This window comes from Oncorhynchus masou, chromosome 8 (genome assembly GCF_036934945.1).
Source record: "Oncorhynchus masou masou isolate Uvic2021 chromosome 8, UVic_Omas_1.1, whole genome shotgun sequence".
Classification (NCBI taxonomy): Eukaryota; Metazoa; Chordata; class Actinopteri; order Salmoniformes; family Salmonidae; genus Oncorhynchus; species Oncorhynchus masou.
In genome coordinates, this window is record NC_088219.1 from 37,944,441 (window position 1) to 37,967,827 (window position 23,387).

At 42.6% G+C, this 23,387-nt stretch overlaps 2 protein-coding genes across 2 annotated transcripts in view; one reads left to right on the forward strand and one right to left on the reverse strand.

Annotated features, from left to right (window-relative positions):
* LOC135544624 (homer protein homolog 1-like) overlaps positions 1-12,888 on the forward strand; it is a 67,802-nt gene extending 54,914 nt beyond the window's left edge. Inside the window, exons 6-9 of the mRNA XM_064972376.1 lie at positions 348-507; positions 1,947-2,057; positions 2,361-2,441; positions 9,074-12,888. Of these exons, the coding sequence (XP_064828448.1) occupies positions 348-507; positions 1,947-2,057; positions 2,361-2,441; positions 9,074-9,268 (547 nt within the window). The 3' untranslated portion in view covers positions 9,269-12,888. The remainder of the gene's footprint in view (positions 1-347; positions 508-1,946; positions 2,058-2,360; positions 2,442-9,073) is intronic.
* Positions 12,889-13,175: 287 nt separating this feature from the next.
* Positions 13,176-23,387, reverse strand: part of LOC135544625 (junction-mediating and -regulatory protein-like) — a 46,554-nt gene continuing 36,342 nt past the window's right edge. The window contains exons 3-11 of the mRNA XM_064972377.1: positions 23,090-23,240; positions 22,834-22,878; positions 22,684-22,787; positions 22,173-22,338; positions 21,497-21,684; positions 21,245-21,331; positions 16,193-16,291; positions 15,587-16,100; positions 13,176-15,475 (exon numbers count right to left, since the gene is read on the reverse strand). Coding sequence (XP_064828449.1) covers positions 15,153-15,475; positions 15,587-16,100; positions 16,193-16,291; positions 21,245-21,331; positions 21,497-21,684; positions 22,173-22,338; positions 22,684-22,787; positions 22,834-22,878; positions 23,090-23,240 — 1,677 coding nt within the window. The 3' untranslated portion in view covers positions 13,176-15,152. The remainder of the gene's footprint in view (positions 15,476-15,586; positions 16,101-16,192; positions 16,292-21,244; positions 21,332-21,496; positions 21,685-22,172; positions 22,339-22,683; positions 22,788-22,833; positions 22,879-23,089; positions 23,241-23,387) is intronic.

The window sequence follows — 23,387 nt, forward strand, 5'->3', positions numbered from 1 at the left end:
TCACTATACGTGGTTCCTCTTATGTCACCTCTGCCCTCTGAGATTGGTAATGCTGATGGACAGGAAGTTGAACGTGTATAATTTGTACATTGCTGCTGGAATGGTTTAGTATTCTACCCAAAAGTCAAATGATAGCATTTCTATTCTTCACAAAGGCAATTATGACGTTTTATAATATAATAATAATATAATATAATAATAATTTATCAGAGATGGAGTGTTAATCTTGTGGTCTTAAGACAAAAAAAGCTGTCTTGTTCTGTTCTAAATCAGTCTGGATCTTGGTCTCCACTCATGGTCACCTAAACACTTCTGAAGTTTATGGTTGGCTGTCTGTCTGTCTCCAGTTCGTCCAGTATAAACAAGCACTGGGAGGCCGAGCTGGCAGCCCTGAAGGGCAACAATGCCAAGCTGACAGCAGCTCTGCTGGAGTCCACAGCCAATGTCAAACAGTGGAAACAACAACTGGCTGCATACCAGGAGGAGGCTGAGAGACTACATACACGCGTAAGACTGACTAACTTTATAGAATACACATCTGGCTGCTTACCAGGAGGAGGCTGAGAGACTACATGACACACATCTGGCTAAGACTGACTAACTTTATAGAATACACATCTGGCTGCATACCAGGAGGAGGCTGAGAGACTACATACACGCGTAAGACTGACTAACTTTATAGAATACACATCTGGCTGCATACCAGGAGGAGGCTGAGAGACTACATACACGCGTAAGACTGACTAACTTTATAGAATACACATCTGGCTGCATACCAGGAGGAGGCTGAGAGACTACATACACGCGTAAGACTGACTAACTTTATAGAATACACATCTGGCTGCATACCAGGAGGAGGCTGAGAGACTACATACACGCGTAAGACTGACTAACTTTATAGAATACACATCTGGCTGCATACCAGGAGGAGGCTGAGAGACTACATACACGCGTAAGACTGACTAACTTTATAGAATACACATCTGGCTGCTTACCAGGAGGAGGCTGAGAGACTACATATACGCGTAAGACTGACTAACTTTATAGAATACACATCTAGCTGCATACCAGGAGGAGGCTGAGAGACTACATACACGCGTAAGACTGACTAACTTTATAGAATACACATCTGGCTGCATACCAGGAGGAGGCTGAGAGACTACATACACGCGTAAGACTGACTAACTTTATAGAATACACATCTGGCTGCATACCAGGAGGAGGCTGAGAGACTACATACACGCGTAAGACTGACTAACTTTATAGAATACACATCTGGCTGCTTACCAGGAGGAGGCTGAGAGACTACATACACGCGTAAGACTGACTAACTTTATAGAATACACATCTGGCTGCATACCAGGAGGAGGCTGAGAGACTACATACACGCGTAAGACTGACTAACTTTATAAAGTAATAGAGAGAGAACACACAAATGGCTAAGATAAATTAACTATACAAACTAGTAAGACTGAGTTTATAAACGGGTAAGAGAGCAGACCTGGTTTTCAATACATGTGTATTTGATGATCTGTTATTTAAATACTTATTTTCTGTGTTTTTTAATTTTTTTTCAAATAATGTGGCCCGAATCAACAACTTGTATTGGAACTTTTTGAAAGTTTTTTCAAATACTTATTTTTCAAATTATTTCCAAATGCATGCGAGTGTTTTTGAGTCAGTGTATTTGACTCTTTTTAAATACATGCCAATACTTTCCAAGTGTATTTTCAAATACATTCCAATATTCAACTACTTGTCTTTACAAATAAAACATATCGGAATACTTACTTCGAAGTATAATGTGAAAGTAATTGAGATATTAGAAATAGAATTGGAGCCCAGGTCTGTAATAAAGAGAGGCTGAACAAACGGATCAGAATGGTTACACAAAGAACATAAAAAAAAAAAAACTGTGTGATTACCCACACTGTGTATGTCCTCAGGTGACAGAGCTGGAGTGTGTGAGTGGTCAGATGACCGTCATCAAATCCCAGAAGACTGAGCTCAACCAGACGATAGAAGAACTGGAGTCGGCATTAAAGTCCAAGGAGGAGGTAAGGAGTGTGTGCGTGCAAGTGCTTGTGGCATGTAAACTGCATTTGTGAGGGAGAAACACATACATGTAAGCCCTGTGCCTTTCGAGCCATTCCAGTATCCCTGCACATTGTAAGTTTGCTACTGGCACTGATCCTGTATATAGCTTACATTCTCCTGTTTTTTTTGTTTTGTTGGTTAAACTATTTTGATATTGAATACTGCACTGTTGGGAAGGGCTTGCAAATTAAGCATTTCACTGTACTTGTGCATGTGACAAATAAAACTTGAAACTTATAAATGTATCTTTTCCCTCCCTGCAGGAACTGGAGAGGCTGAAAGAGGAAGTGGAGAGCGCCAATGAGTTCCAGACTCAAAAGGAGTCACTAACACAGAAACTGCAGGCGAGACGAATGAACACACCACACTGGGCCTTTACACACCTGTTCTCTTTCAGTCAGTCAGCTTCAGTACAACATAGTGTGGGCAGTGGCACTCTGGTGACTTCAGTTGAAGGATCTAAAATGACACCTGACAAGGCCAATGAAATCTGTGCCTCGCTGGAAGCCCCGCTGGAAGCCCCGCCTTCCACAGGAGATAAGCTTGAGGCATCAGATTCATTGATTCAATTATTCCTCTCTTCACCTCGGTGTTGACAGGAACGATACACGCTGCCAAAACAAACATTTGGAACACGGGACTATCTTATGTTGCACTAACTAAACGGTCCCTTAGCGGTTGAGCGTGCTCATCCCCTGGATAATGATTGGAGAAAAAAATGATACAGTTACATATCGGGATATTCTTTTTGACGATATATCGTATAGTTTTGACAATATTACAATATCATTTTTGTGCTTGTTGGCTGTACCTGCACAAAAACTTTGGCATAGCTTGTTCTCCATCTTTCTAAATGGGAAACCAATTTGATTTCAGCACTTTTATTTCCATGACTGATCAAAACTCGTTTTCTCTCATGGCTCTCTCTTGTCCCTCTGCAGCAGACAAACAGCCTTCAGGAAGTATTCATAGGCTTTGACTGTATTTTTAAGTAGATTTAACTCAAAACTGCAACTCGGCCACTCGGGAACATTCACCGTCTTCTTGGTAATCAACTCCAATGTAGATTTGGCCTTGTGTTTTGTCCTGCTGAAAGTGGAATCCATATCCCACTTTCTGGTGGAAAGCAGACTGAACTCTATGATTTTAGCTGCGCTTAGCGCCATTCCATTTCTTTATTATCCGGATAGTCTCCCCTGTCCTTAACAAGCATACCCATAACATGATTCAGCTACCACTATGCTTGAAAATATGGAGAGTGGTACTCAGTAATGTGTTGTGTTGGATTTGCCCCAAACATAACACTTTTTATTCAGGATAAATAGTAAATTGCTTTGCCACATTTTTTGGAGTATTACTTTAGTGCCTTGTTGCAGACAGGATGCAGGTTTTGGAGAACAATAAATATTCTGTACAGGCTTCCTTCTTTTCACTCTGTCAATGAGGTTAGTATTGTGGAGTAAATACAATGTTGTTGATCCTCAGTTTTCTCCTATCACAGCCATTAAACTCTATAACTGTTTTAAAGTCCCCATTGGTCTCATGGTGGACTCCCTTAGCAGTTTCCTTCCTCTCCGGCAGCTGAGTAAGGAAGGACGCCTGTATCTTTGTATTGACTGGGTGTATTGATACACCATCCAAAGTGTAATTAATAACATCACCATGCTCAAATGGATATTCATTGTCTGTTTAAAAAAAAAAAAATCCACCCTTCTTTGCGAGGTATTGGAAAACCTCCCTTAGCTACGTATACTAAATAAAAGAGTATTGGAAAACCTCCCTTAGCTCCGTATACTAAATAAAAGAGTATTGGAAAACCTCCCTTAGCTACGTCTACTAAATAAAAGAGTATTGGAAAACCTCCCTTAGCTCCGTATACTAAATAAAAGAGTATTGGAAAACCTCCCTTAGCTACGTATACTAAATAAAAGAGTATTGGAAAACCTCCCTTAGCTACGTATACTAAATAAAAGAGAGACCCAAGCAATTCCACCGTTAGACGGGTTAAAAAAAGCAGACATTGAATTTCCCTTTGAGCATTGTGAAGTTATTAATTACACTTTGGATGGTGTATCAATACACTGTCACTACGAAGATACAGACATGCTTCCAAACTCAGTTGCCGGAGAGGAAGGAAACCGGTCAGGGATTTCACCATGAGGCCAATGGGGACTTTAAAACAGTTACAGAGCTTATTGGCTGTAATAGGAGAAAACTGAGGATTGCCAACGACATTGTATATACTCCACAATACTAACCTAAATGACAGAGGGAAAAGAAGAAAGCCTGTACAGAATACAAAATATTCTAAAACATGCATCCTGTTTGCAACAAGGTACTAAAGTAATACATTTTTGTCTTGAAAACTAAGTGTTATGTTTGTGTAAAATCCAATTACGGAATACTACTCTCAATATTTTCAAGACCTGAAAATGGTTGTCTAGCAATGATCAACAACCAATTTGACAGAGCTAGAATAATTTTGAAAAGAGTAGTGGGCAAAGGTTGCACAATCCAGGTGTGGAAAGCTCTTAGAAACGTACCCAGAAAGATTCACTGCTGTAGGTAGGTATCGACTTAGGGGTGTGAATACTTGCAGTTCCAGTCAAAAGTTTGGACACACCTACTCATTCAAGGGTTTTTCTTTATTTTACTATTTTCTACATTATAGAATAATATGGAATACATCAAAACTATGGAGTAACACATATGGAATAATGTAGTAACCAAAAAAGTGCCAAATCAAAATATATTTTAGATTCTTCAAAGTAGCCACCCTTTTCCTTGAACCAGCATCAACCAGCTTCACCTGGAATGCTTTTCCAACAGTCTTGACGGAGTTCCCACATTTGCTGAGCACTTGTTGGCTGCTTTTCCTTCACTCTGTGGTACAACTCATCCCAAACCATCTCAATTGAGTTGAGGTCGGATGATTGTGGAGGCCAGGTCATCTGATGCAGCAATAGCCCTTACACAGCCTGGAGCTGTGGGATATTGATGGAATATTTTCCTAACCTAAAGAAAACTGAACACATGAATGTTCTAGCAATGTTCCCCTGAAACTTGCCTAGAACATTCATATCTTATGTTCTGAGAACATGGCAACCAGATGGGATGGCTTATCGCTGCAGAATGCTGTGGTAGCAATGCTGGTTAAGTGTGCCTTGAATTATAAATACAGTTGAAGTCGGAAGTTTACATACACTTAGGTTGGAGTCATTATAACTTGTTTTGCAAACACTCCACAAATGTTTTGTTAACATACTATAGTTTTGGCAAGTCAGTTAGTGCATGACACAAGTAAATTTTCCAACAATTGTTTACAGATGGATTATTTCACTTATAATTCACTGTATCACAATTCCTGTGGGTCAGAGGTGTACATACACTAAGTTGACTGTGCCTATAAACAACTAGGACAATTCCAGAAAATTATGTAATGGCTTTAAAAGCTTCTGATATGCTAATTGACATAATTTGAGTCAATTTAAAGTGTGCCTGTGGATGCATTTCAAGGCCTACCTTCAAACTTCAATCTTTGATTGACATCACTGGAAAATCAAAAGAAATCAGCCAAGACCTCAGAAAAAAATTGTAGACCTCCACAAGTCTGGTTCATCCTTGGGAGCAATTTCAAAATGCCTGAAGGTACCATGTTCACATAAACACCATGGGACCACACAGCCGTCATACTGCTCAGGAACGAGATACATTCTGTCTCCTAGAGATGAACGTCATTTGGTGTGACGAGTGCAAAACAATCCCAGAACAGCAGCAAAGGACCTTGTGAAGATGCTGGAGGAAGCAAGTACAAAAGTATCTATATCCACAGTAAAATGAGTCCTATATCGACATAACCGGAAAGGCCGCTCAGCAAGGAAGAAGCCACTGCTCCAAAACCGCCATAAAAAAAGCCAGACTACGGTTTGCAACTGCACATGGGGACAAAGATCGTACTTTTTGGAGAAATGTCCTCTGGTTTGATGAAACAAAAATAGAACTGTTTGGCCATAATGACCATCGTTATGTTTGGAGGAAAAAGGGGGAGGCTTGCAAACCGAAGAACACCATCCCACCCGTGAAGCATGGGGGTGGCCGCATCATGTTGTGGGGGTGCTTTGCTGCACTTCACAAATAGATGGCATCAAGAGGGAGGAAAATTATGCGGATATATTGAAGCAACATCTCAAGATATCAGTCAAGAAGTAAAAAGCTTGGTCCCAAATAGGTCTTCCAAATGGACAATGACTGTGTGCGAGCAAGGAGGCCTACAAATCTGACTCAGTTACACCAGCTCTGTCAGGAGGAATGGGCCAAAATTCACCCAGCGTATTGTGGGAAGCTTGTGGAAGGCTACTCAAAACGTTTGACCCAAGTTAAACAATTTAAAGTCAATGCTACCAAATACTAATTGAGTGTAAGTAAACTTCTGACCAACTGGGAATGTGATGAAATAAATAAAAGCTGAAATAAATCCTTCTCACTACTATTATACTGACATTTCACATTCTTAAAATAAAGTGGTGGTCCTAATTTACCTAAGACTGGGATTTTTTACTTGGATTAAATGTCAGGAATTGTGAAATACTGAGTTTAAATGTATTTGGCTAAGGTGTATGCAAACTTCTGACTTCAATTATAAATCACTGACAGTGTCACCAGCTAAGCACCATCACACTACCTCCTCCATGCTTCAGGGTGGGAAACACATATGCGGAGATTGTTCATTCACCTACTCTGCGTCTCAAAAAGACACGGCGGTTGGAACCAAAAATGTACAATTTGGACTCATTAAAGGACAGATTTCCACCGGTCTAATGTCCATTGCTCGTGTTTCTTGGCCCAAGCAAGTCTATTCTTATTGGTGTCCTTTAGTAGTGGTTTCTTTTGCAGAAATTTAACCATGAAGGCCTGATTCACGCAGTCCCCTCTGAACAGTTTGGGCTGCAATTTCTGAGGCTGGTAACACTAATGAACTTATCCTCTGCAGCAGAGGTAGCTCTGAGTCTTCCATTCCTGTGGCAGTCCTCATGAGAGCCAGTTTCATCATAGCACTTGATGGTTTTTGCGACTGCAAATTTTCCACACTGACTGACCTTCATGTCTTAAAGTAATGATGGACTGTCGCTTCTCTTTGCTTATTTGAGCTGATCTTGCCATAATTTGGACTTGAGCTCTTATTTTGATTGGTTTAACACTTTTTTCGGTTATTACATGATTCCATATGTGTTATTTCATCGCTTTGATGTCTTCACTAGAAAATAGTAAAAATAAAGAATGATAGCGGTTTTCCTGGGTCTATTTTTAATGCGTACGGGTCCAGCGCTAGGTGCCAGCCGGTCACCGGCTAAAACCGTGGCAGGCTCGCTGTGACAGAAGTACCATCAAGGGGCACTGCCAATCTGGGTACGTCACTGATTGCCGGAGTCCGTGAACACAGCCTGGCCCGGGTTCCAGGCAAACCTTGGCGCATAAACACAGTTGTGTCAACTCAAAGTTCCACAGTGTTCACGGGTACCAAATGTGTTGCGTCTCCCACATGTGGGTTCAATAAAGTGTCCCTTCTCCACGTTCAGACACATGGTGGTCGAAACAAAAAAATATCCCATCTCTTCCAGTCCACAAGATGGCGTAGCGCCCCTTCAGATGGCACTTGACAGGAGGCTTGCTGTCTGCTCTGACCAATGGCACAGTGTTTCTCTGGATCATGCGAACGGTGATGTCGGGTTACAGGCTACAATTTGTTGCGCGCCCCTCATGCTCATGGGGCGTCATCACGTCGACTGTTCCCAAGGCCTTGGTGTCCGTTTTGGGGGAGGCAATATCCTGCCGTCTCCAGACGCGGGCAATCAGTGGTTTCTTTCTTTCTTTCTTTGTCGGATCCAGGACGGCTGGTACAGACGGTATTTCCTTTCTTCGAAAAGGGGTCGGGACTTCTCAGCTAACAACAAACATTCCCACAACTTTAGAGAACATTCCCGTAGTTCCCATTAGGTCATTAACTAAAATCTTCATAGGAATGTTCCTGGGATGTGCAATAAATAAAGAGACCATTCCCATAATGTCCAATTGTAACCGATGTGAAATGGCTAGCTAGTTAGCGGTGGTGTGCGCTAATAGCGTTTCAATCTGTGACATCACTCGCTCTGAGACCTTGTAGTTGTTCCCCTTGTGCTGCAAGGGCCGCGGCTTTTGTGGGGCAATGGGTAATGATGCTTCGAGGGTGACTGTTGACGTGTGCAGAGCGTCCCTGGTTCGCGCCCAGGTCGGGGACGGACGTAAAGTCTATACTGTTACACAATATAACTTACCCAGAACGTAGTTACTATGTTCTCAGAACTTATGACATGAATGTTCTAGACACGTTTCATGGAACGTTGCCTAGAACATTCATGTGTCCAGTTTTCTGTTGGGTTAGGAGAATATTCAATCAATGTCCCACCAAACATACACAGAACATGGTTGCCATGTTCTCAGAACATAAGATATGAATGTTCTAGACACGTTTCAGGGGACCGTTGATGGGATATTCTCCCCACCCTCAGAAAACTGGACACGTGAATGTTCTCGCAACGTTCCCATGAATCGCGTCTCGAATATGTTCTGAGAATATGGCAATCATGTTCTGTGTAGGAGGGAAACGAGGTACAACACCAACATGGTCCCGCTCCGGCCCATCTGGTGAAGAGCCGTGTTAAATTGAAGGAATGAATCCGAGCCTGACGATTATCACCTGGGAAGGCAGGGCTTCCAGCAAGGCACAGATTTCGTTGGCCTTGTCAGGCATGATTTTAGATCCCTCAACTGAAGTCGCGAGAGTGCGACGCCCCCATAGTATGCTGTACCTCGTTCCCCTCCTTCAGGGAACAGTAGTTATAATCATAATGTTACGTTTTCACTGTAACGAGTGAGTGTTTTATGAATGTGTGTGTGTGTGTGTGTGCACATGTTAACACCTGCCCCCCTCCACTCCCAGGAGACGGAGGAGAGGAACCAGACGTTGGAAGCTCAGCTGGTGGAGTTAGAGCAGCGTCTGGAGGGCAGTCAGCTGGAGAGAGAGGCCTTCAGGAAGAGTCTGCGCACCCTGCTGGAGCTGCTGGACGGGAAGATCTTTGAGCTGACAGAGCTCCGAGACAGCCTGGCCAGACTCATTGAGGGCAGCAGCAGCTAGAGGAGAGAAGTGCTCCCCCTGGTGGAGCTCCAGTACTCCTACACCATCACCACCATTATAACAACACAGTGACGGGAGAATATTGCTAGTCGGTGCACAAAGGCACTGCACGAAAATATTCACTCTGTTATTATTACACATATAGTCATTATGCTCCACTCTACTGAAAACGTGCACATTGGTAGTAAATAGACTTGCTCGCTTGGATTTAGTTTTGGCTGATGTTCACAACGTGGATAATGCTGGTACACCTGTATACTGTAATGCACATGCACTCACTCACTTCACAGAGGTCCTGTTGAGGCTTTGCTTACACCCTGCCTTCCCTGCCTTCCATCTCTTCTTCTCCCTCCATGTGGAATGTTCTTTACGCTCTGACTACAAACTGCTCAAATATTTACAATGCATTTGGAAAGTATTCAGACCCCTTGATTTTTTCCCCACATTTTATTACGTTACAGCCTTATTAATACATTTTTTATTTATTTTTTTCGCCATCAATCTACACGCAATACCCCATAATGGCAAAGCAAAAACAGGTTTTTAGAATTTTTTGCAAAAAAAGAAATATCACAATTACGTAAGTATTCAGACCCTTTCTCAGTACTTTGTTGAAGCACCTTCAAATTGGGTATGACATTACAAGCTTGGCACACCTGTATTTGGGGAGTTTCTCCCATTATTCTCTGCAGATCCTCTCAAGCTCTGTCAGGTTGGATGGGGAGGGCCGTTGTCCTGTTGGAAGATGAACCTTCGCCCCAGTCTGAGGTTCTGAGCGCTCTGGAGCAGGTTTTCATCAAGGGTCTCTCTGTACTTTGCTCCATTCATCTTTCTTTTGATCCTGACTAGTCTCCCAGTACCTGCCGCTGAAAAACATCCCTACAGCATGATGCTGCCACCACCACGCTTCACTGTAGGGATGGTGCCAGGTTTCATCCAGACGTGACACTTTGCATTCAGGCCAAAGAGTTCAATCTGGGTTTCATCAGACCAGATAATTTTGTTTTTCATGGTCTGAGAGTCCTTTAGGTGCCTTTTGGCAAACTTCAAGTGCGCTGTCATGTGCTTTTACTGAGGAGAGACTTCTGTCTGGCAACTCTACCATAAAGGCCTGATTGGTGGAGTGCTGCAGAGACGGTTGTCCTTCTAGAAGGTTCTCCCATCTCCACATAGGCACTGTGGAGCTCTGTCAGAGTGACCATTGGGTTCTCCCTGACCAAGGCCCTCCTCCCTTGATTGCTCAGTTTGGCAGGGCGGCCAGCTCTAGGAAGAGTCTTGGGGACCTTCAATGCAGGCACTGTGTTCTTAGAGACCTTCAATGCAGCAGACATTTTGTGGTACCCTTTCCCAGATCTGTGCCTCGACACAATCCTCTCTCGGAGTTCTATGGACAATTCCTTCAACCTCATGGCTTGGTTTTTGCTCTGACATGCACTGTCAACCGTGGGACCTTATATAGACAGGTGTGTGCCTTTCCAAATCCTGTCCAATCAATTGAATTTACCACAGGTGGACTCCAAGTTGTAGGAACATCTCAAAGATGATCAATGGAAACAGGATGCACCTGAGGTCAATTTTGAGTCTCAGCAAAGGATCTGAATGCGTATGTAAATTCTGTTTTTTATATTTAATACATTTGCAAAATGTGTCAATCTTTTTTTCGCTTTGTTATTATGGGTTATTGTGTGTAGATTGATGAGTAACATTTTTTATATAATCCATTTTAGAATAAGGCTATAACGTAACAACGTGGAAAAAGCCAAGGGGTCTGAATACTTTAAGGATGCACTGTATTTTCAACAACAACAAATTGCGGAGTCTGGCTAGCATTCCATAGGAGGGGATGTTGAATATGGTCGGTTATTTTGGGGTTTTCTTCCATCGCAGACTTTGAACAGGTAAAATGAAACGCTCATTTTCTACATTTTATTTGGTGCAAAGTTCAGTTCAGTCATCCAGAGTCGCTCGCTGGTGGATGTTTTGCTATTATTGTTTACTCTTCGCTGTCGTCCGCCACACATTCAGGTCTGTTTTTGAACTATTCTACATCTACTGGTTTCTTATTCAGTTATTACTACAGTTCTACTATTGCTCTGTTTACTATGGAGATCTCAATGTCAGCCAAAAGGACAGTCAGATGATCAGATGTCATGGAAATGGAGAGTCAGACTCACTGGTCTTTACAGCGTTTCACTGGACTCTATGGCCGTTCGCTCTGAGGCCCCATCTGACACTGGACTAGGACTAAGGGTCAGAGGTCAGACAGATGACCTCCCAGTCACTTTATTAAACGCTCCCAATGTCCTCCCTCCTATCACAATGTTACCATGGAGATTGAAGAAGAATCTGGCATATTGTCCGAGATTGAGAACAGATCTTGGACAACCTTCTATACTAAATGAGCAATACAAAGAGGGAGCATCCAGAAGAAAAATAAACATGTTGAAGTCTCACTTTCAGGTATTTTCCTCTTCTTCTGGGAAATGTAAGGAGAGACAACGCTACTCCAAGCCCAGACGCTGGGGTATGGCTCAGCAGCGACTACAAAAGTCTTTCCTTTCTATAAACTTTTTTATTACAAATACTAATATAACAAATTTATAGTGCTCTTGTGAAAATGGAATTGTATGTTTGGGTGAATCCAAAACAATGATTTTTTTTCTTCTTTATTTCCCCTTGTTTCTGTTGCGACTTGGAAGTGCAATGATTGATTGGTACATGGTGTTTTCCCTTTATTTATTATTCCAGATATATTATAACCACAGATTGAGAATTGTATCAAACAAAGATGTTTGTCACTTACTCTTGTTTTTTATGTCTGATATGTGGGTATCAAGGTTGGTTGGGTTTTTTTAGGTATGAGAAAAAAAGACTGGCAATATGTTTGAACTATTTAAAAAGCTAATGGATTTATAGTAATTTGTGCATAGCAGGTGAGGTTTGCAGAGAGACTTTCTTTCCTTTTGCCAAAATATTTTCCTGTACAGAATGTGAATTTTGTTGATGTTGCCTTTGGTACAAATATGGATCAATGGTAACTAACTACGGTACTTTTGTGGGATTTACTATTGCCAAAAATCTGTGATAATGTATAAAAAAATTGTAACTATATGTATACGTGAAGAACACTATTTAAAGGTCAACTTTGGGCACGAAAAGTGGTCAGACACTGCCCCTTTCTCAAACAGAAATGGGGTGTGCCTTTTGTGGTTCGTTGATGTGTCGTGCACTGCGACCGATTTTGTTTTTGGATGGAAGCTGTAGAGATTGGTAAGAAATGGCACTTCTTTAGCCAAATATCTTATTCATCCAATTATTTAAGTTAAGTATTGACCTGGTATGATGGTGCAGTGATCAGTTATACAGTTTAAAGCCATTATTTTTCAGTTTTTGCCCAACGTCGACCTTTAAGGGCTTGTTGTTGGTTCTAGTATCTTTGGGAGACTTAAATGGGGTGTCTGGGTGAGTTGGCTTTATAGTGTTTCATTTATGATCTGTACTTCTACAGTTTGAAAGGGGAGAAACGTTTGAGTAATAATTTTAAATGTTGATTATGCCACATGCTTAAACAATTGTAATTTTCAGTTTATAGTAAAATTTAAAAAAAAAAACAATTTAAACAAATGAGGGTTGTGTAATATTTTCCCCATTTTCACTCATCTGAATGTTGCTCGTTTCTTTGGTTGTCTAATTTGTACATTCTTCTCTGTAGAGACCAGTTAAGATCCCATCCAGTCCTGTTGCTTGTATAAAATCACATCCACTTACTGCCTAAAGGGGTTCATCTGGCAGTATTTTTATGAATTACTATTTGTGGTTGAGCGAGGCCCAACAGAAGGCTGGCTGGTTTGGCCAAACGCTGAGTTCTAATGGCTCTGTGATGCCAAGTCAAAGAACGGGACAGGGAGACATTTTGGTACTTTGTTTTATTTTGAAGGGAAAAAAAATAACTGGGATATATATAAAGCAGTTAGGAATGCGATGGCGGGAAAAGACGAGTCAAATGCAAAAAAAAAGCACATTAAATTGTGTGGTATTGCTTTATAAATCCTTACTCCATTTCTTAAAACAAAAGTTACTCAATAAATATGTTTTTAAGCATGCCAATGTATTTTCAGGATGTACACTTGATTACATTATAATACATTTTTCAGTTTAATATTGCACTTATCTAGTGACAGATTCATCTTCAAATCAGACCAGGCCAGCCACATGCATAAGGTCATAGGTCAAACTGTAGAGTTAGCTGAAGACAGAAATAAGATTAGATGGCTAAAAATGGAAACTAATAATACATTTGGATTATACAAAGATATGTATAAAAGAAAACATACATAAATACAATGATGAAAACGAGTGATTTCCCAACAGATATACATACTGTAAAAACCTGTCTACCGAGAACATGAGACAGGACGAGGAGGGCATCTCATAACTAAAATGACTGCCTCTAGACTCCTAAACTTCTCTCCATCTGCACTAAGAAAGTGGAAAGCTAATTCCACTATGTTGCTGTCACCTACCCACGCTTTATAGATCAGTGCAGATGGAGAGGAGACGAGGAACCCACTTCATACTGAGACGCAGCCAGAGATCTGGATGCTGCAGAAAGTCACATGATTGGATTTTGACCACTTGCCATAAAGACACAGCATGAGCTCCATATGCTCAGTCCACTAACTCACTGAGATTAGTTACCACACCACCGGTAGATTCAGTGAGGTAAACACACAGAAATATGATGAATGGAGCTGACAGGATCCCTATTCTATATGACAGACAATCATATCAGCACCATACATTTCTATGTGACTGTTTTTCAAGACCACTGAAGATGGTGCTGGAAAAATACAGTACTACGACCTTTGACCTGGCCAAACAACTTGGACAGCAGTTGTGCACTCAGTCCTTCAGTTCCTAACAGTACAGCATTCTTTCTTCATTGTGTCCTTCATACAGTGCAAGAATCGTTTCTGTTTTGACAACTCTTAGATATAAAAACGGATAAAATAGTCAAATGTAGATAAAAACATGAAGTGACTCCTGGTAAAACCGCTACTAGTGGACTCGCTTGAAAAATAATAGCAGTAAAAATGAAGTGACTCCTGGTAAAACCGCTACTAGTGGACTCGCTTGAAAAATAATAGCAGTAAAAACAAGGCAGTAAAAAAAAAACTCCTTTCCAAATAAAAATGACGTAAAAGGTAAAAGCACACTTTAAAAAATGTCAACAGAAACAACACACTTCATGAATATTAATATGTATATGGAATGAATGACACCTGAGCTGGATACTTCGGCTGGCTGTCAGGGCTCCGATCTTACAGAGAACATCATCATGACTTCTCAACCCCAATACCAGGGGTGGCCAAGCTCACCCATGTGGGTGCAAGCTTTTGTTCCAGCCAAGCAATAACACACTTTATTCTGCAGGGGGTTGAATAAATGTTGAAGAAAACGCTCAAACCCGTCACATGTAAAAGCAAACGCACCACAGCAACCTACAGTTCAACTCTCCAACCTCACAGTTCAGTCTACATACAGGATCCCAGAACCCTCGCTTTCTAGTCGGTGCACTGACAAGGGGCCCGTATTCCCCCACTTGGTACAGGACAATGAAGGAATCGAATGAAGGAATTTCATTTCCATTGTGACTTCCATCACAAGGATCTCAATGTGCTTGACTTGGGATAGAGCAGGAGGAGCACAACATAGAAAAGCAGGAGGAAAGGCTAGTGGTCCATTTCAAAGACGAGAAGAAACAGTAAGAAAAAGTTACTTCTGACCTATTTTCTGAAGAAAAAAAAACATCAGGAAACATCTCTACACCGCTTTCTGGGTCTGTCGTGTGGAGCCAGAAATAGTAGATAGTAGCAGGCTGAGATCAAAGGTCAGAGTCCCAGTCGGTGCAGGGCAGGCCCTCGTCCTCAGACTCGGACTCAGGCGAAGCCTCCTTGATGCGTCTCAGGGCTTCGTGGATGGAGCGGGTCAGAGCGTCGGCAGAGTGGGGGAACGAGCCCTTGGGGTGCTGCTGCTGGTCCGGCCGCGTCCGCACCTTCCTCAGCCTAACGCCCTGCCTGATCTGGGCCAGGATGTTGTTGCTCTCGTCATCGTCTGGATCGGGGGCTAGGACCCGGAGCTCTGCCTTCCGCAGGTGGAAGCTGCCTCGCTTGAGGGAGTTCAGGACCTCGTCCATGGGGGAACTCGCTGTAGAGATGGGAGAATGGAACAATGTCAGAGGGAAAATCTAGTCAATTTCTCATTTAGAAATATTCCTTTAAAATACATTATTAGTAATAGTATGTTGTCATGACTCACCTCTCCTCCACTGTGAGGAGTCCAGCGAGGCGGTCTTCTTCAGTTTCTTCCTGGCTGTCTGCAGCTGACTGCTGTCAAAGAACCGTGGGGAGAAAGGAGCCAGAGGGAGAGGCTCTGAATCCAACCCAGCCTTGGACTGCCGAACTGGGCTAGTGGGGTGAGCCCGCTCCCCTCCTTCACTGGAGAGGTCCTCTAAGGAGGGAGGGGGTGGGGGAGGAGGAGGTGGTGGAGGTGCAGAGGACGGGAGCGCTGAGAGAGGAGTTAGAGAGGAAGGGGCAGAGAGAGGCCCAGTGGCACCACCTAGCAGGGTTAGAGAGACACTCTGGTGACCACAGGCATCAGAGGAAGGGGCAGAGAGCTCTGAGAGGTCAGCGGTGTCTGTCTGGACGCTGGCAGCCAGGGTCTCAGGCCTCCCCGCAGGGGAGAGGGGGGAGGAGGAGATGGTTTTCTTCCGGGACTGGCCGTGAGACATAAGCAGTCTGCTGGACTTCAGAGTCACCTGACCAGGGAAACGCTGCAACAGACAGAACCAACAGTTACAACATGGCCCGAGTCTAAACACAGCATGAGAGTTTGAGTGTTCTTCAGAGGTAGCGGCGACCTCACCTGTTTGAAGCTGCGTAGTCTGTCCAGAGTTCTTGATCTATCCAGACTCATTTTGGTGTTACTCCTCTCCTCCTCCTCTTCCTCCTGCTCCTCCCCTCGCTACGGAGAAACACAGATAGGATGAAGAACAATACTCACCATCATCCCTGTTATACTGAATCAACACAAACGGGATTCCTTGAAAACACGCCACTTCGATACAGTTATGACCAGAAGTGACTTTTCGCTGAAGGTTAGGAAAGCATTTTCGCTAACCCTAATCCTTTTCCTAACCTTAACCTAATTCTCCTAACCTGCCACATTAATTATCCTAACCTGCTACGCAAGTTCTCCTAACCTGCAGATGCACTCACACCTGCCTGCTGCCATTCCTGAGCAAGCTCTGTACTGGTGGTGCCTCGATCCCGCAGCCAAATCAACTTTAGGAGACGGTCCTGGCGCTTGCTGGACTTTCTTGGGCGCCCTGAAGCCTTCTTCACAACAATTTAGCCTGTTGAAACTCTGGGGGCGCTATATCATTTTTGGATAAAAAGACGTGCCCGTTTTAAGCGCAATATTTTGTCACAAAAAGATGCTCGACTATGCATATAAATGGTAGCTTTGGAAAGAAAACACTCTGACGTTTCCAGAACTGCAAAGATATTTTCTGTGTGTGCCCTAGAACGTGAGCTACAGGCAAAACCAAGATGAAACGGCATCCAGGAAATGAGCAGGATTTTTGAGGCTCAGTTTTCCATTGTCTCCTTATATGGCTGTGAATGCGAAAGGAGTGAGTCAGCCCTTTCTGTCGTTTCCCCAAGGTGTCTGCAGCATTGTGACATATTTGTAGGCATATCATTGGAAGATTGACCATAAGAGACCACGAGACCACATTTACCAGGTGTCCGCCCGGTGTCCTGCGCCGAAATTGGTGCGCAAAAGTCAGCTGCAAGTATTTTTCCACAGAATTCAGAGAAGAATGCAGGCTTCCACGAACGATATATCAATGAAGAGATATGTGAAAAAACACATTGAGGATTGATTCCAAACAACGTTTGCCATGTTTCGGTCGATATTATGGAGTTAATTCGGAAAAGTTTGACGTTGTAGGTGACTGAATTTTCGGTTCGTTTCGGTAGCCAAATGTGATGTACAAAACGGAGCGATTTCTCCTACACAAAGACGCTTTCAGGAAAAACTGCACATTTGGTATGTAACTGAGTCTCCTCATTGAAAACATCCGAAGCTCTTCAAAGGTAAATGATTTTATTTATTTGGTTATCTGGTATTTGTGAAAATGTTGCGTGCTAAATGCTACTCAAAATGCTAAGCTAGCTTAGCATACTCTTACACAAATTAGTGAATTGCTATGGTTCAAAAGCATATTTTCAAAATCTGAGATGACAGTGTTGTTAAGAAAAGGCTAAGCTTGAGAGTAGGCGCATTATTTTCATTTTATTTGCGATTTTCAGAAATCGTTAACGTTACATTATGCTAATGAGCTTCAGGCTATAACTGTATACAGGTTTTTTTCATAGCCAAACGTGAACAAAACGGAGCGATTTGTCCTACACAAATAATATTTTTTTGAAAAACTGCACATTTGCTATGTAACTGAGTCTCCTCATTGAAAACATCCGAAGCTCTTCAAAGGTAAATGATTTTATTTATTTGGTTATCTGGTTTTTGTGAAAATGTTGCGTGCTAAATGCTACTCAAAATGCTAAGCTAGCTTAGCATACTCTTACACAAATTAGTGAATTGCTATGGTTCAGAAGCATATTTTGAAAATCTGAGATGACAGTGTTGTTAGAAAAGGCTAAGCTTGAGAGTAGGCGCATTATTTTCATTTTATTTGCGATTTTCAGAAATCGTTAACGTTGCGTTATGCTAATGAGCCTGAGGCTTTAGTCACGATCCCGGATCCGGGATGGGGAGTTTCAAGAGAGGTTAACCGCTCTCCATGAAGTTCTTGATGATCCGATAAATGGCTGATTTAGGTGCAATCTTACTGGCAGCAATATCCTTGCCTGTGAAGCCCTTTTTGTGCAAATCAATGATGACGGCATGTGTTTCCTTGCAGGTAGCTATGATTGACAGCGGAAGAATGATTCCAAGCACCACCCTCCTTTTGAAGCTTCCAGTCTGTTATTCGAACTCAATCAGCATGACAGAGTGATCTCCAGCCTTGTCCTCGTCAACACTCACACCTGTGTTAACGAGAGAATCAGCTGGTCCATTTGTGGCAGGGCTGAAATGCAGTGGAAATGTTTTTGGGGATTCAGTTCATTTGCATGGCAAAGAAGGACTTTGCAAATAATTGCAATTCATCTGATCACTCTTCGTAACATTCTGGAGTATATGCAAATTGCCATCATACAAACTGAGGCAGCAGACTTGGTGAAAATTAATATTTGTGTCATTCTCAACACTTTTGGCCACGACTGTACAATCAATTAGTATTTGGTAGCATTGCCTTTGAATTGTTTAACTTGGGTCAAACATTTTGGGTAGCCTTCCACAAGCTTCCCACAATAAGTTGGGTGAATTTTGGACAATTCCTCCTGACAGAGCTGGTGTAACTGAGTCAGGTTTGTAGGCCTCCTTGCTCGCACACTTTTTCAGTTCTGCCCACACATTTGCTATAGGATTGAAGTCAGGGCTTTGTGATGGCCACTCCAATACCTTGACTTTGTTGTCCTTAAGCCATTTTGCCACAACTTTGGAAGTATGCTTGGGGTCATTGTCCATTTGGAAGACCCATTTGCGACCAAGCTTTAACTCCCTGACTGATGTCTTGAGATGTTGCTTCAATATATCCACATCATTTTCCTCCCTCATGAATTGCACCAGTCCCTCCTGCAACAAAGAACCCCCACAACATGATGCTGCCACCACCGTGCTTCACGGTTGGGATGGTGTTCTTCGGTTTGCAAGCCTCACCCTTTTTCCACAAATATGACAATGGTCATTATGGCCAAACAGTTCTATTTTTGTTTCATCAGACCAGAGTACATTTCTCCAAAAAGTATGATCTTTGTCCCGATGTGCAGTTGCAAAACGTAGTCTGGCTTTTTATGGCGGTTTTGGAGCAGTGGCTTCTTCCTTGCTGAGCAGCCATTCAGGTTATGTCAATATAGGACTCGTTTAACTGTGGATATAGATACTTTTGTATCCGTTTCCTCCAGCATCTTCCCAAGTTCCTTTGCTGTTGTTCTGGGATTGATTTGCACTTTTCGCACCACAGTACATTCATCTATAGGAGACAGAGCGCGTCTCCTTCCTGAGCGGTATGTGTGGTCCCATGGTGTTTATACTTGTGTACTATTGTTTGTACAGATGAATGTGGTACCTTCAGGCGTTTGGAAATTGCTCCCAAGGATGAACCAGACTTGTGGAGGTCTACAATTTTTTTCCTGAGGTCTTGGCTGATTTCTTTTGATTTTCCCATGATGTCAAGCAAAGAGGCACTGAGTGTCATGCACAAAGTAGATGTCCTAACCGACTTGCCAAAACTATAATTTGTTAACTTCACTAGGGTAGGGGGCAGCATTTGGAATTTTGGATGAAAAACGTACCCAAATTAAACTGCCTGCTACTCAGGCCGAGAAGCTAGGATATGCATATAATTAGTAGATTTTGATAGAAACGCTCTAAAGTTTCCAAAACTGTTAAAATAGTAAATAGAACTGATATGGCAGGCGAAAACCAGAGGAAAATCCAACCAGGAAGTACTATTATTTTGAAAGGCTGTTTTTCCATTGAAAGCCTTTCCACCATACAAAGACTTAGGACCCAGTTCACGATCTCTATGGCTTCTTCTACATGTGGCCAGTCTTTAGGCATTGTTTCAGGCTTTTACTCTGAAAATGAGGGAGATACAGCACTTTCAATGAGTGGACAGTGGAAATTTCCAGCCATGAGCCCAGCGCGTGATCGGGAGTGCGCATTTCTTGTTTACCTTTTTTATTGACGAAGCTTTTGTCCGATTGAAATATTATTGATTATTTATGACAAAAACAACATGAGGATCGATTTTAAACATTGTTTGACATGTTTCTACGAACTTTTATTGTACTTTTTAAAAACTTTTCGTCTGGATGTTGTGAGCGCGCATTGTGCCTTTGGATTACTGATCTGAGGTTTTTGGACATAATCAAACAAAACTAACATTTATTGTCTAACATGGAGACCTGGGAGTGCCACCAGATGAAGATCATCAAAGGTAAGTGATTAATTTTAATGACTTTTGTGACACCTCTCCTTGGCTGGAAAATGGCTGTATGGTTTTCTGCGGCTAGGCGCTGACCTAACATAATCGCATGGTGTGCCTTTGCCGTAAAGCCTTTTTGAAATCTGACACAGCGGTTGCATTAAGGAGAAGTTTATCTTTAATCGTATGTTAAACCCTTGTATCTTTCATCAATGTTTATGATGAGTATTTCTGTAATTTGATGTGAATCTCTGCACTTTCAACAGATGTTTGTTTGAGACAATGATTACTGTACATAATGCGCCAATTTCAACTGAGGTTTTTGGACATAAATATTAACTTTATCGTACAAAACACACATTTATTTTGTAACATGAAGTCCTGTGAGTGCCATCTGATGAAGATCATCAAAGGTTGGTGATTAATTTAATCGCTATTTCTGACTTTTGTGAGCCCTCTCCTTGGCTGGACGGTGGCTGTATGGTTTTCTGTGACTAGGCACTGACCTAACATAATCAGATGGTGTGCTTTCACCGTAAAGCCTTTTTGAAATCGGACACTGTGGTTGGATTTACAAGAAGTTTATCTTTAAAGTGGTGTATAATACTTGCATGTTTGAGGAATAATTATGTGATTTCTGTTGTTTTGAATTTGGCACCCTGCAATTTCACTTGCTGTTGTCGAGGTGGGGCGCTACCGTCCCACTGGTGCCAGAGAGGTTAACAAGAAATTTGTGGAGTGGTTAAAAAACAAGTTTTAATGACTCCAACCTAAGCGTACGTAAACTTCCGACTTCAACTGTAGCTGTATCGAAGTTCATAGGGAATCTCAAACACAAACACTAATGAAAGACAACGTACCTGTTGCAGCGCTTGATGTGATGTCTGGTCGTCCTGACTACCCTGGCGTTGCTCTATCTTCTGGTTGTGGTTGACGATACAGATCTCCTGGTTTTAGGTAAACAAGACATATTAGAGCTAAAACATTACAGGAGGATGTAAGACGTAAACAAAGTATTGGTTTTCTGCTTCCTTTTTGTTCTCGGGGCAGGCTTTCATGGCTTTGATTGGTTAGCAAGTCCAGAGGTAAGCGTGTGATTGGTTGCTAATTACCTTTTTGTTTTTAAGGTAGACCTTCTTGGTGGTGATGCGTCCCCTGCGTGCCTCTAGCTGTCTGGTCCTCTGCTGCAGCTGGCTAAGCTCTTCTCGGAGGGACGGAGGGGGAGCTGAGGGTTCCTCCACCCCCTGCATGGCATCAGGACTCTCATACGCATCATAATACACCACCTCGTCCTGGCGCTCTGTGGGAGAGAGGACACAGAGAGGATCACTGTTTAGTACAGTAGGCCACAGTCTTTCTACAGAGGCTCTGGAGCTGAGCGGTTATAACAGGCAGAAGTGTTGATTAACAGCAACAGGTATATGTGTATAGTAGTGTTGTCACGATATCTGTATCGCGATACTAGGAAGTAAGGAAGCAAAGGAAACAAAACATGAAGTGGACTAAATTTCATGAAGAAAACAGTTAATGATGAAAAAAAAAATAGGTTTCTGTACAGCACTTTGAGATATCAGCTGATGTACGAAGGGCTATATAAATACATTTAATTTGAAGTCTGCTTTGTGTTTTCGTTTTCGACAAGGATAATCTGGTACCGTAGTATCGCTAGTGTATAATATTATTGTCCACCAGTGATCTGTCTGCGCACACCGGTGCGCTGGCCGTTAAGCAGCAGTTCCTAATCTCAATGTTTGTTAGCAGCAACAGGTATAAAGTGTGTAGTATTACCAGTGATCTGTCTGCGTAGACTGGTGAGCTGGGCATTGAGCAGCAGTTCCTCACAGCGTAGCACCTCAGCCTGGATGTCATAGAGCTGCAGCTGGAGCTCATAGTACAGCGCCTCCATCTGGTCCAACCGCAACATGGCATCCTCTCCCTCCTGCAGGTTTTGCATCTGAGACACCCAGAGAGAGAGAAAGAGATGGTCAGAAAGACAGAGTATTGTGTACCTAGGGTAGCTAGGTACACAAGCTGTTTTATAACAGTAGTAGTATTACAGTAGTAGTACTGTAGTAGTGGTAGTAGTAGTACCTCCTGTTTCAGGCTGTTTCCTCTGCTCCAGGCAGATCTCCTTTATTACTTTTATAACAGTAGTAGTATAGTAGTAGTACTGTAGTAGTGGTAGTAGTAGTACCTCCTGTTTCAGGCCATGTTTCCACTGCTCCAGGCAGATCTCCTTTATTACTTTTATAACAGTAGTAGTATAGTAGTAGTACTGTAGTAGTGGTAGTAGTAGTACCTCCTGTTTCAGGCCATGTTTCCTCTGCTCCAGGCAGATCTCCTTGGCCCTCATCAGCTGCAGTGTTTCCTTGGACACGGCGTCCAGGACAGATCTCCATGCGGTCCACGTAGCTATAGTAGTAGTACAGCCCACGTTTCAGGCTGTTTCCTCTGCCAAACTTCCTCTGGTCCACACGCATCCGCTCGTAAACCGCTGGAACACACAGATTTTTAAAATACAAAGGACCAAAGACAGACAAAATATGTTTGAGGTTTTAACCCGAGTGTGAGCCAGTTGATGGGTTAAGGTGATTGGGGCAAGAGTTTAGACAAAGCAATTTAAAGCATGTCTATGGGCTGCTCTGCGGAAGATGCATAGCTCTGGAGTTTGCCTCTACAGAGTGTTGTGTGTGTGTGTAACTTACCTTTCTGAGCCCTGGCGGTGGTCTCGAAGAACTTGACGGTGAGATCCTGTATGGAGAGGACGGCCGCGTGAGCCTTTCTCGTCCACTCCTCATCCTCCCTCCTCAGCCCCTCCACCCGACGAGGCCCCAGACGCTCCGTCTCCAGGGAGATCTGACCCAGAGGGGACACAGGTCAACAAGGGTCACGCAAAGGTCAAATCAACTCCATTCTTTTTGTTTGTCTCAGATTATATTTGACATAAACAATGAATTAAAAAACATACACATACAAACAAATACATCATACAAACATCACCCC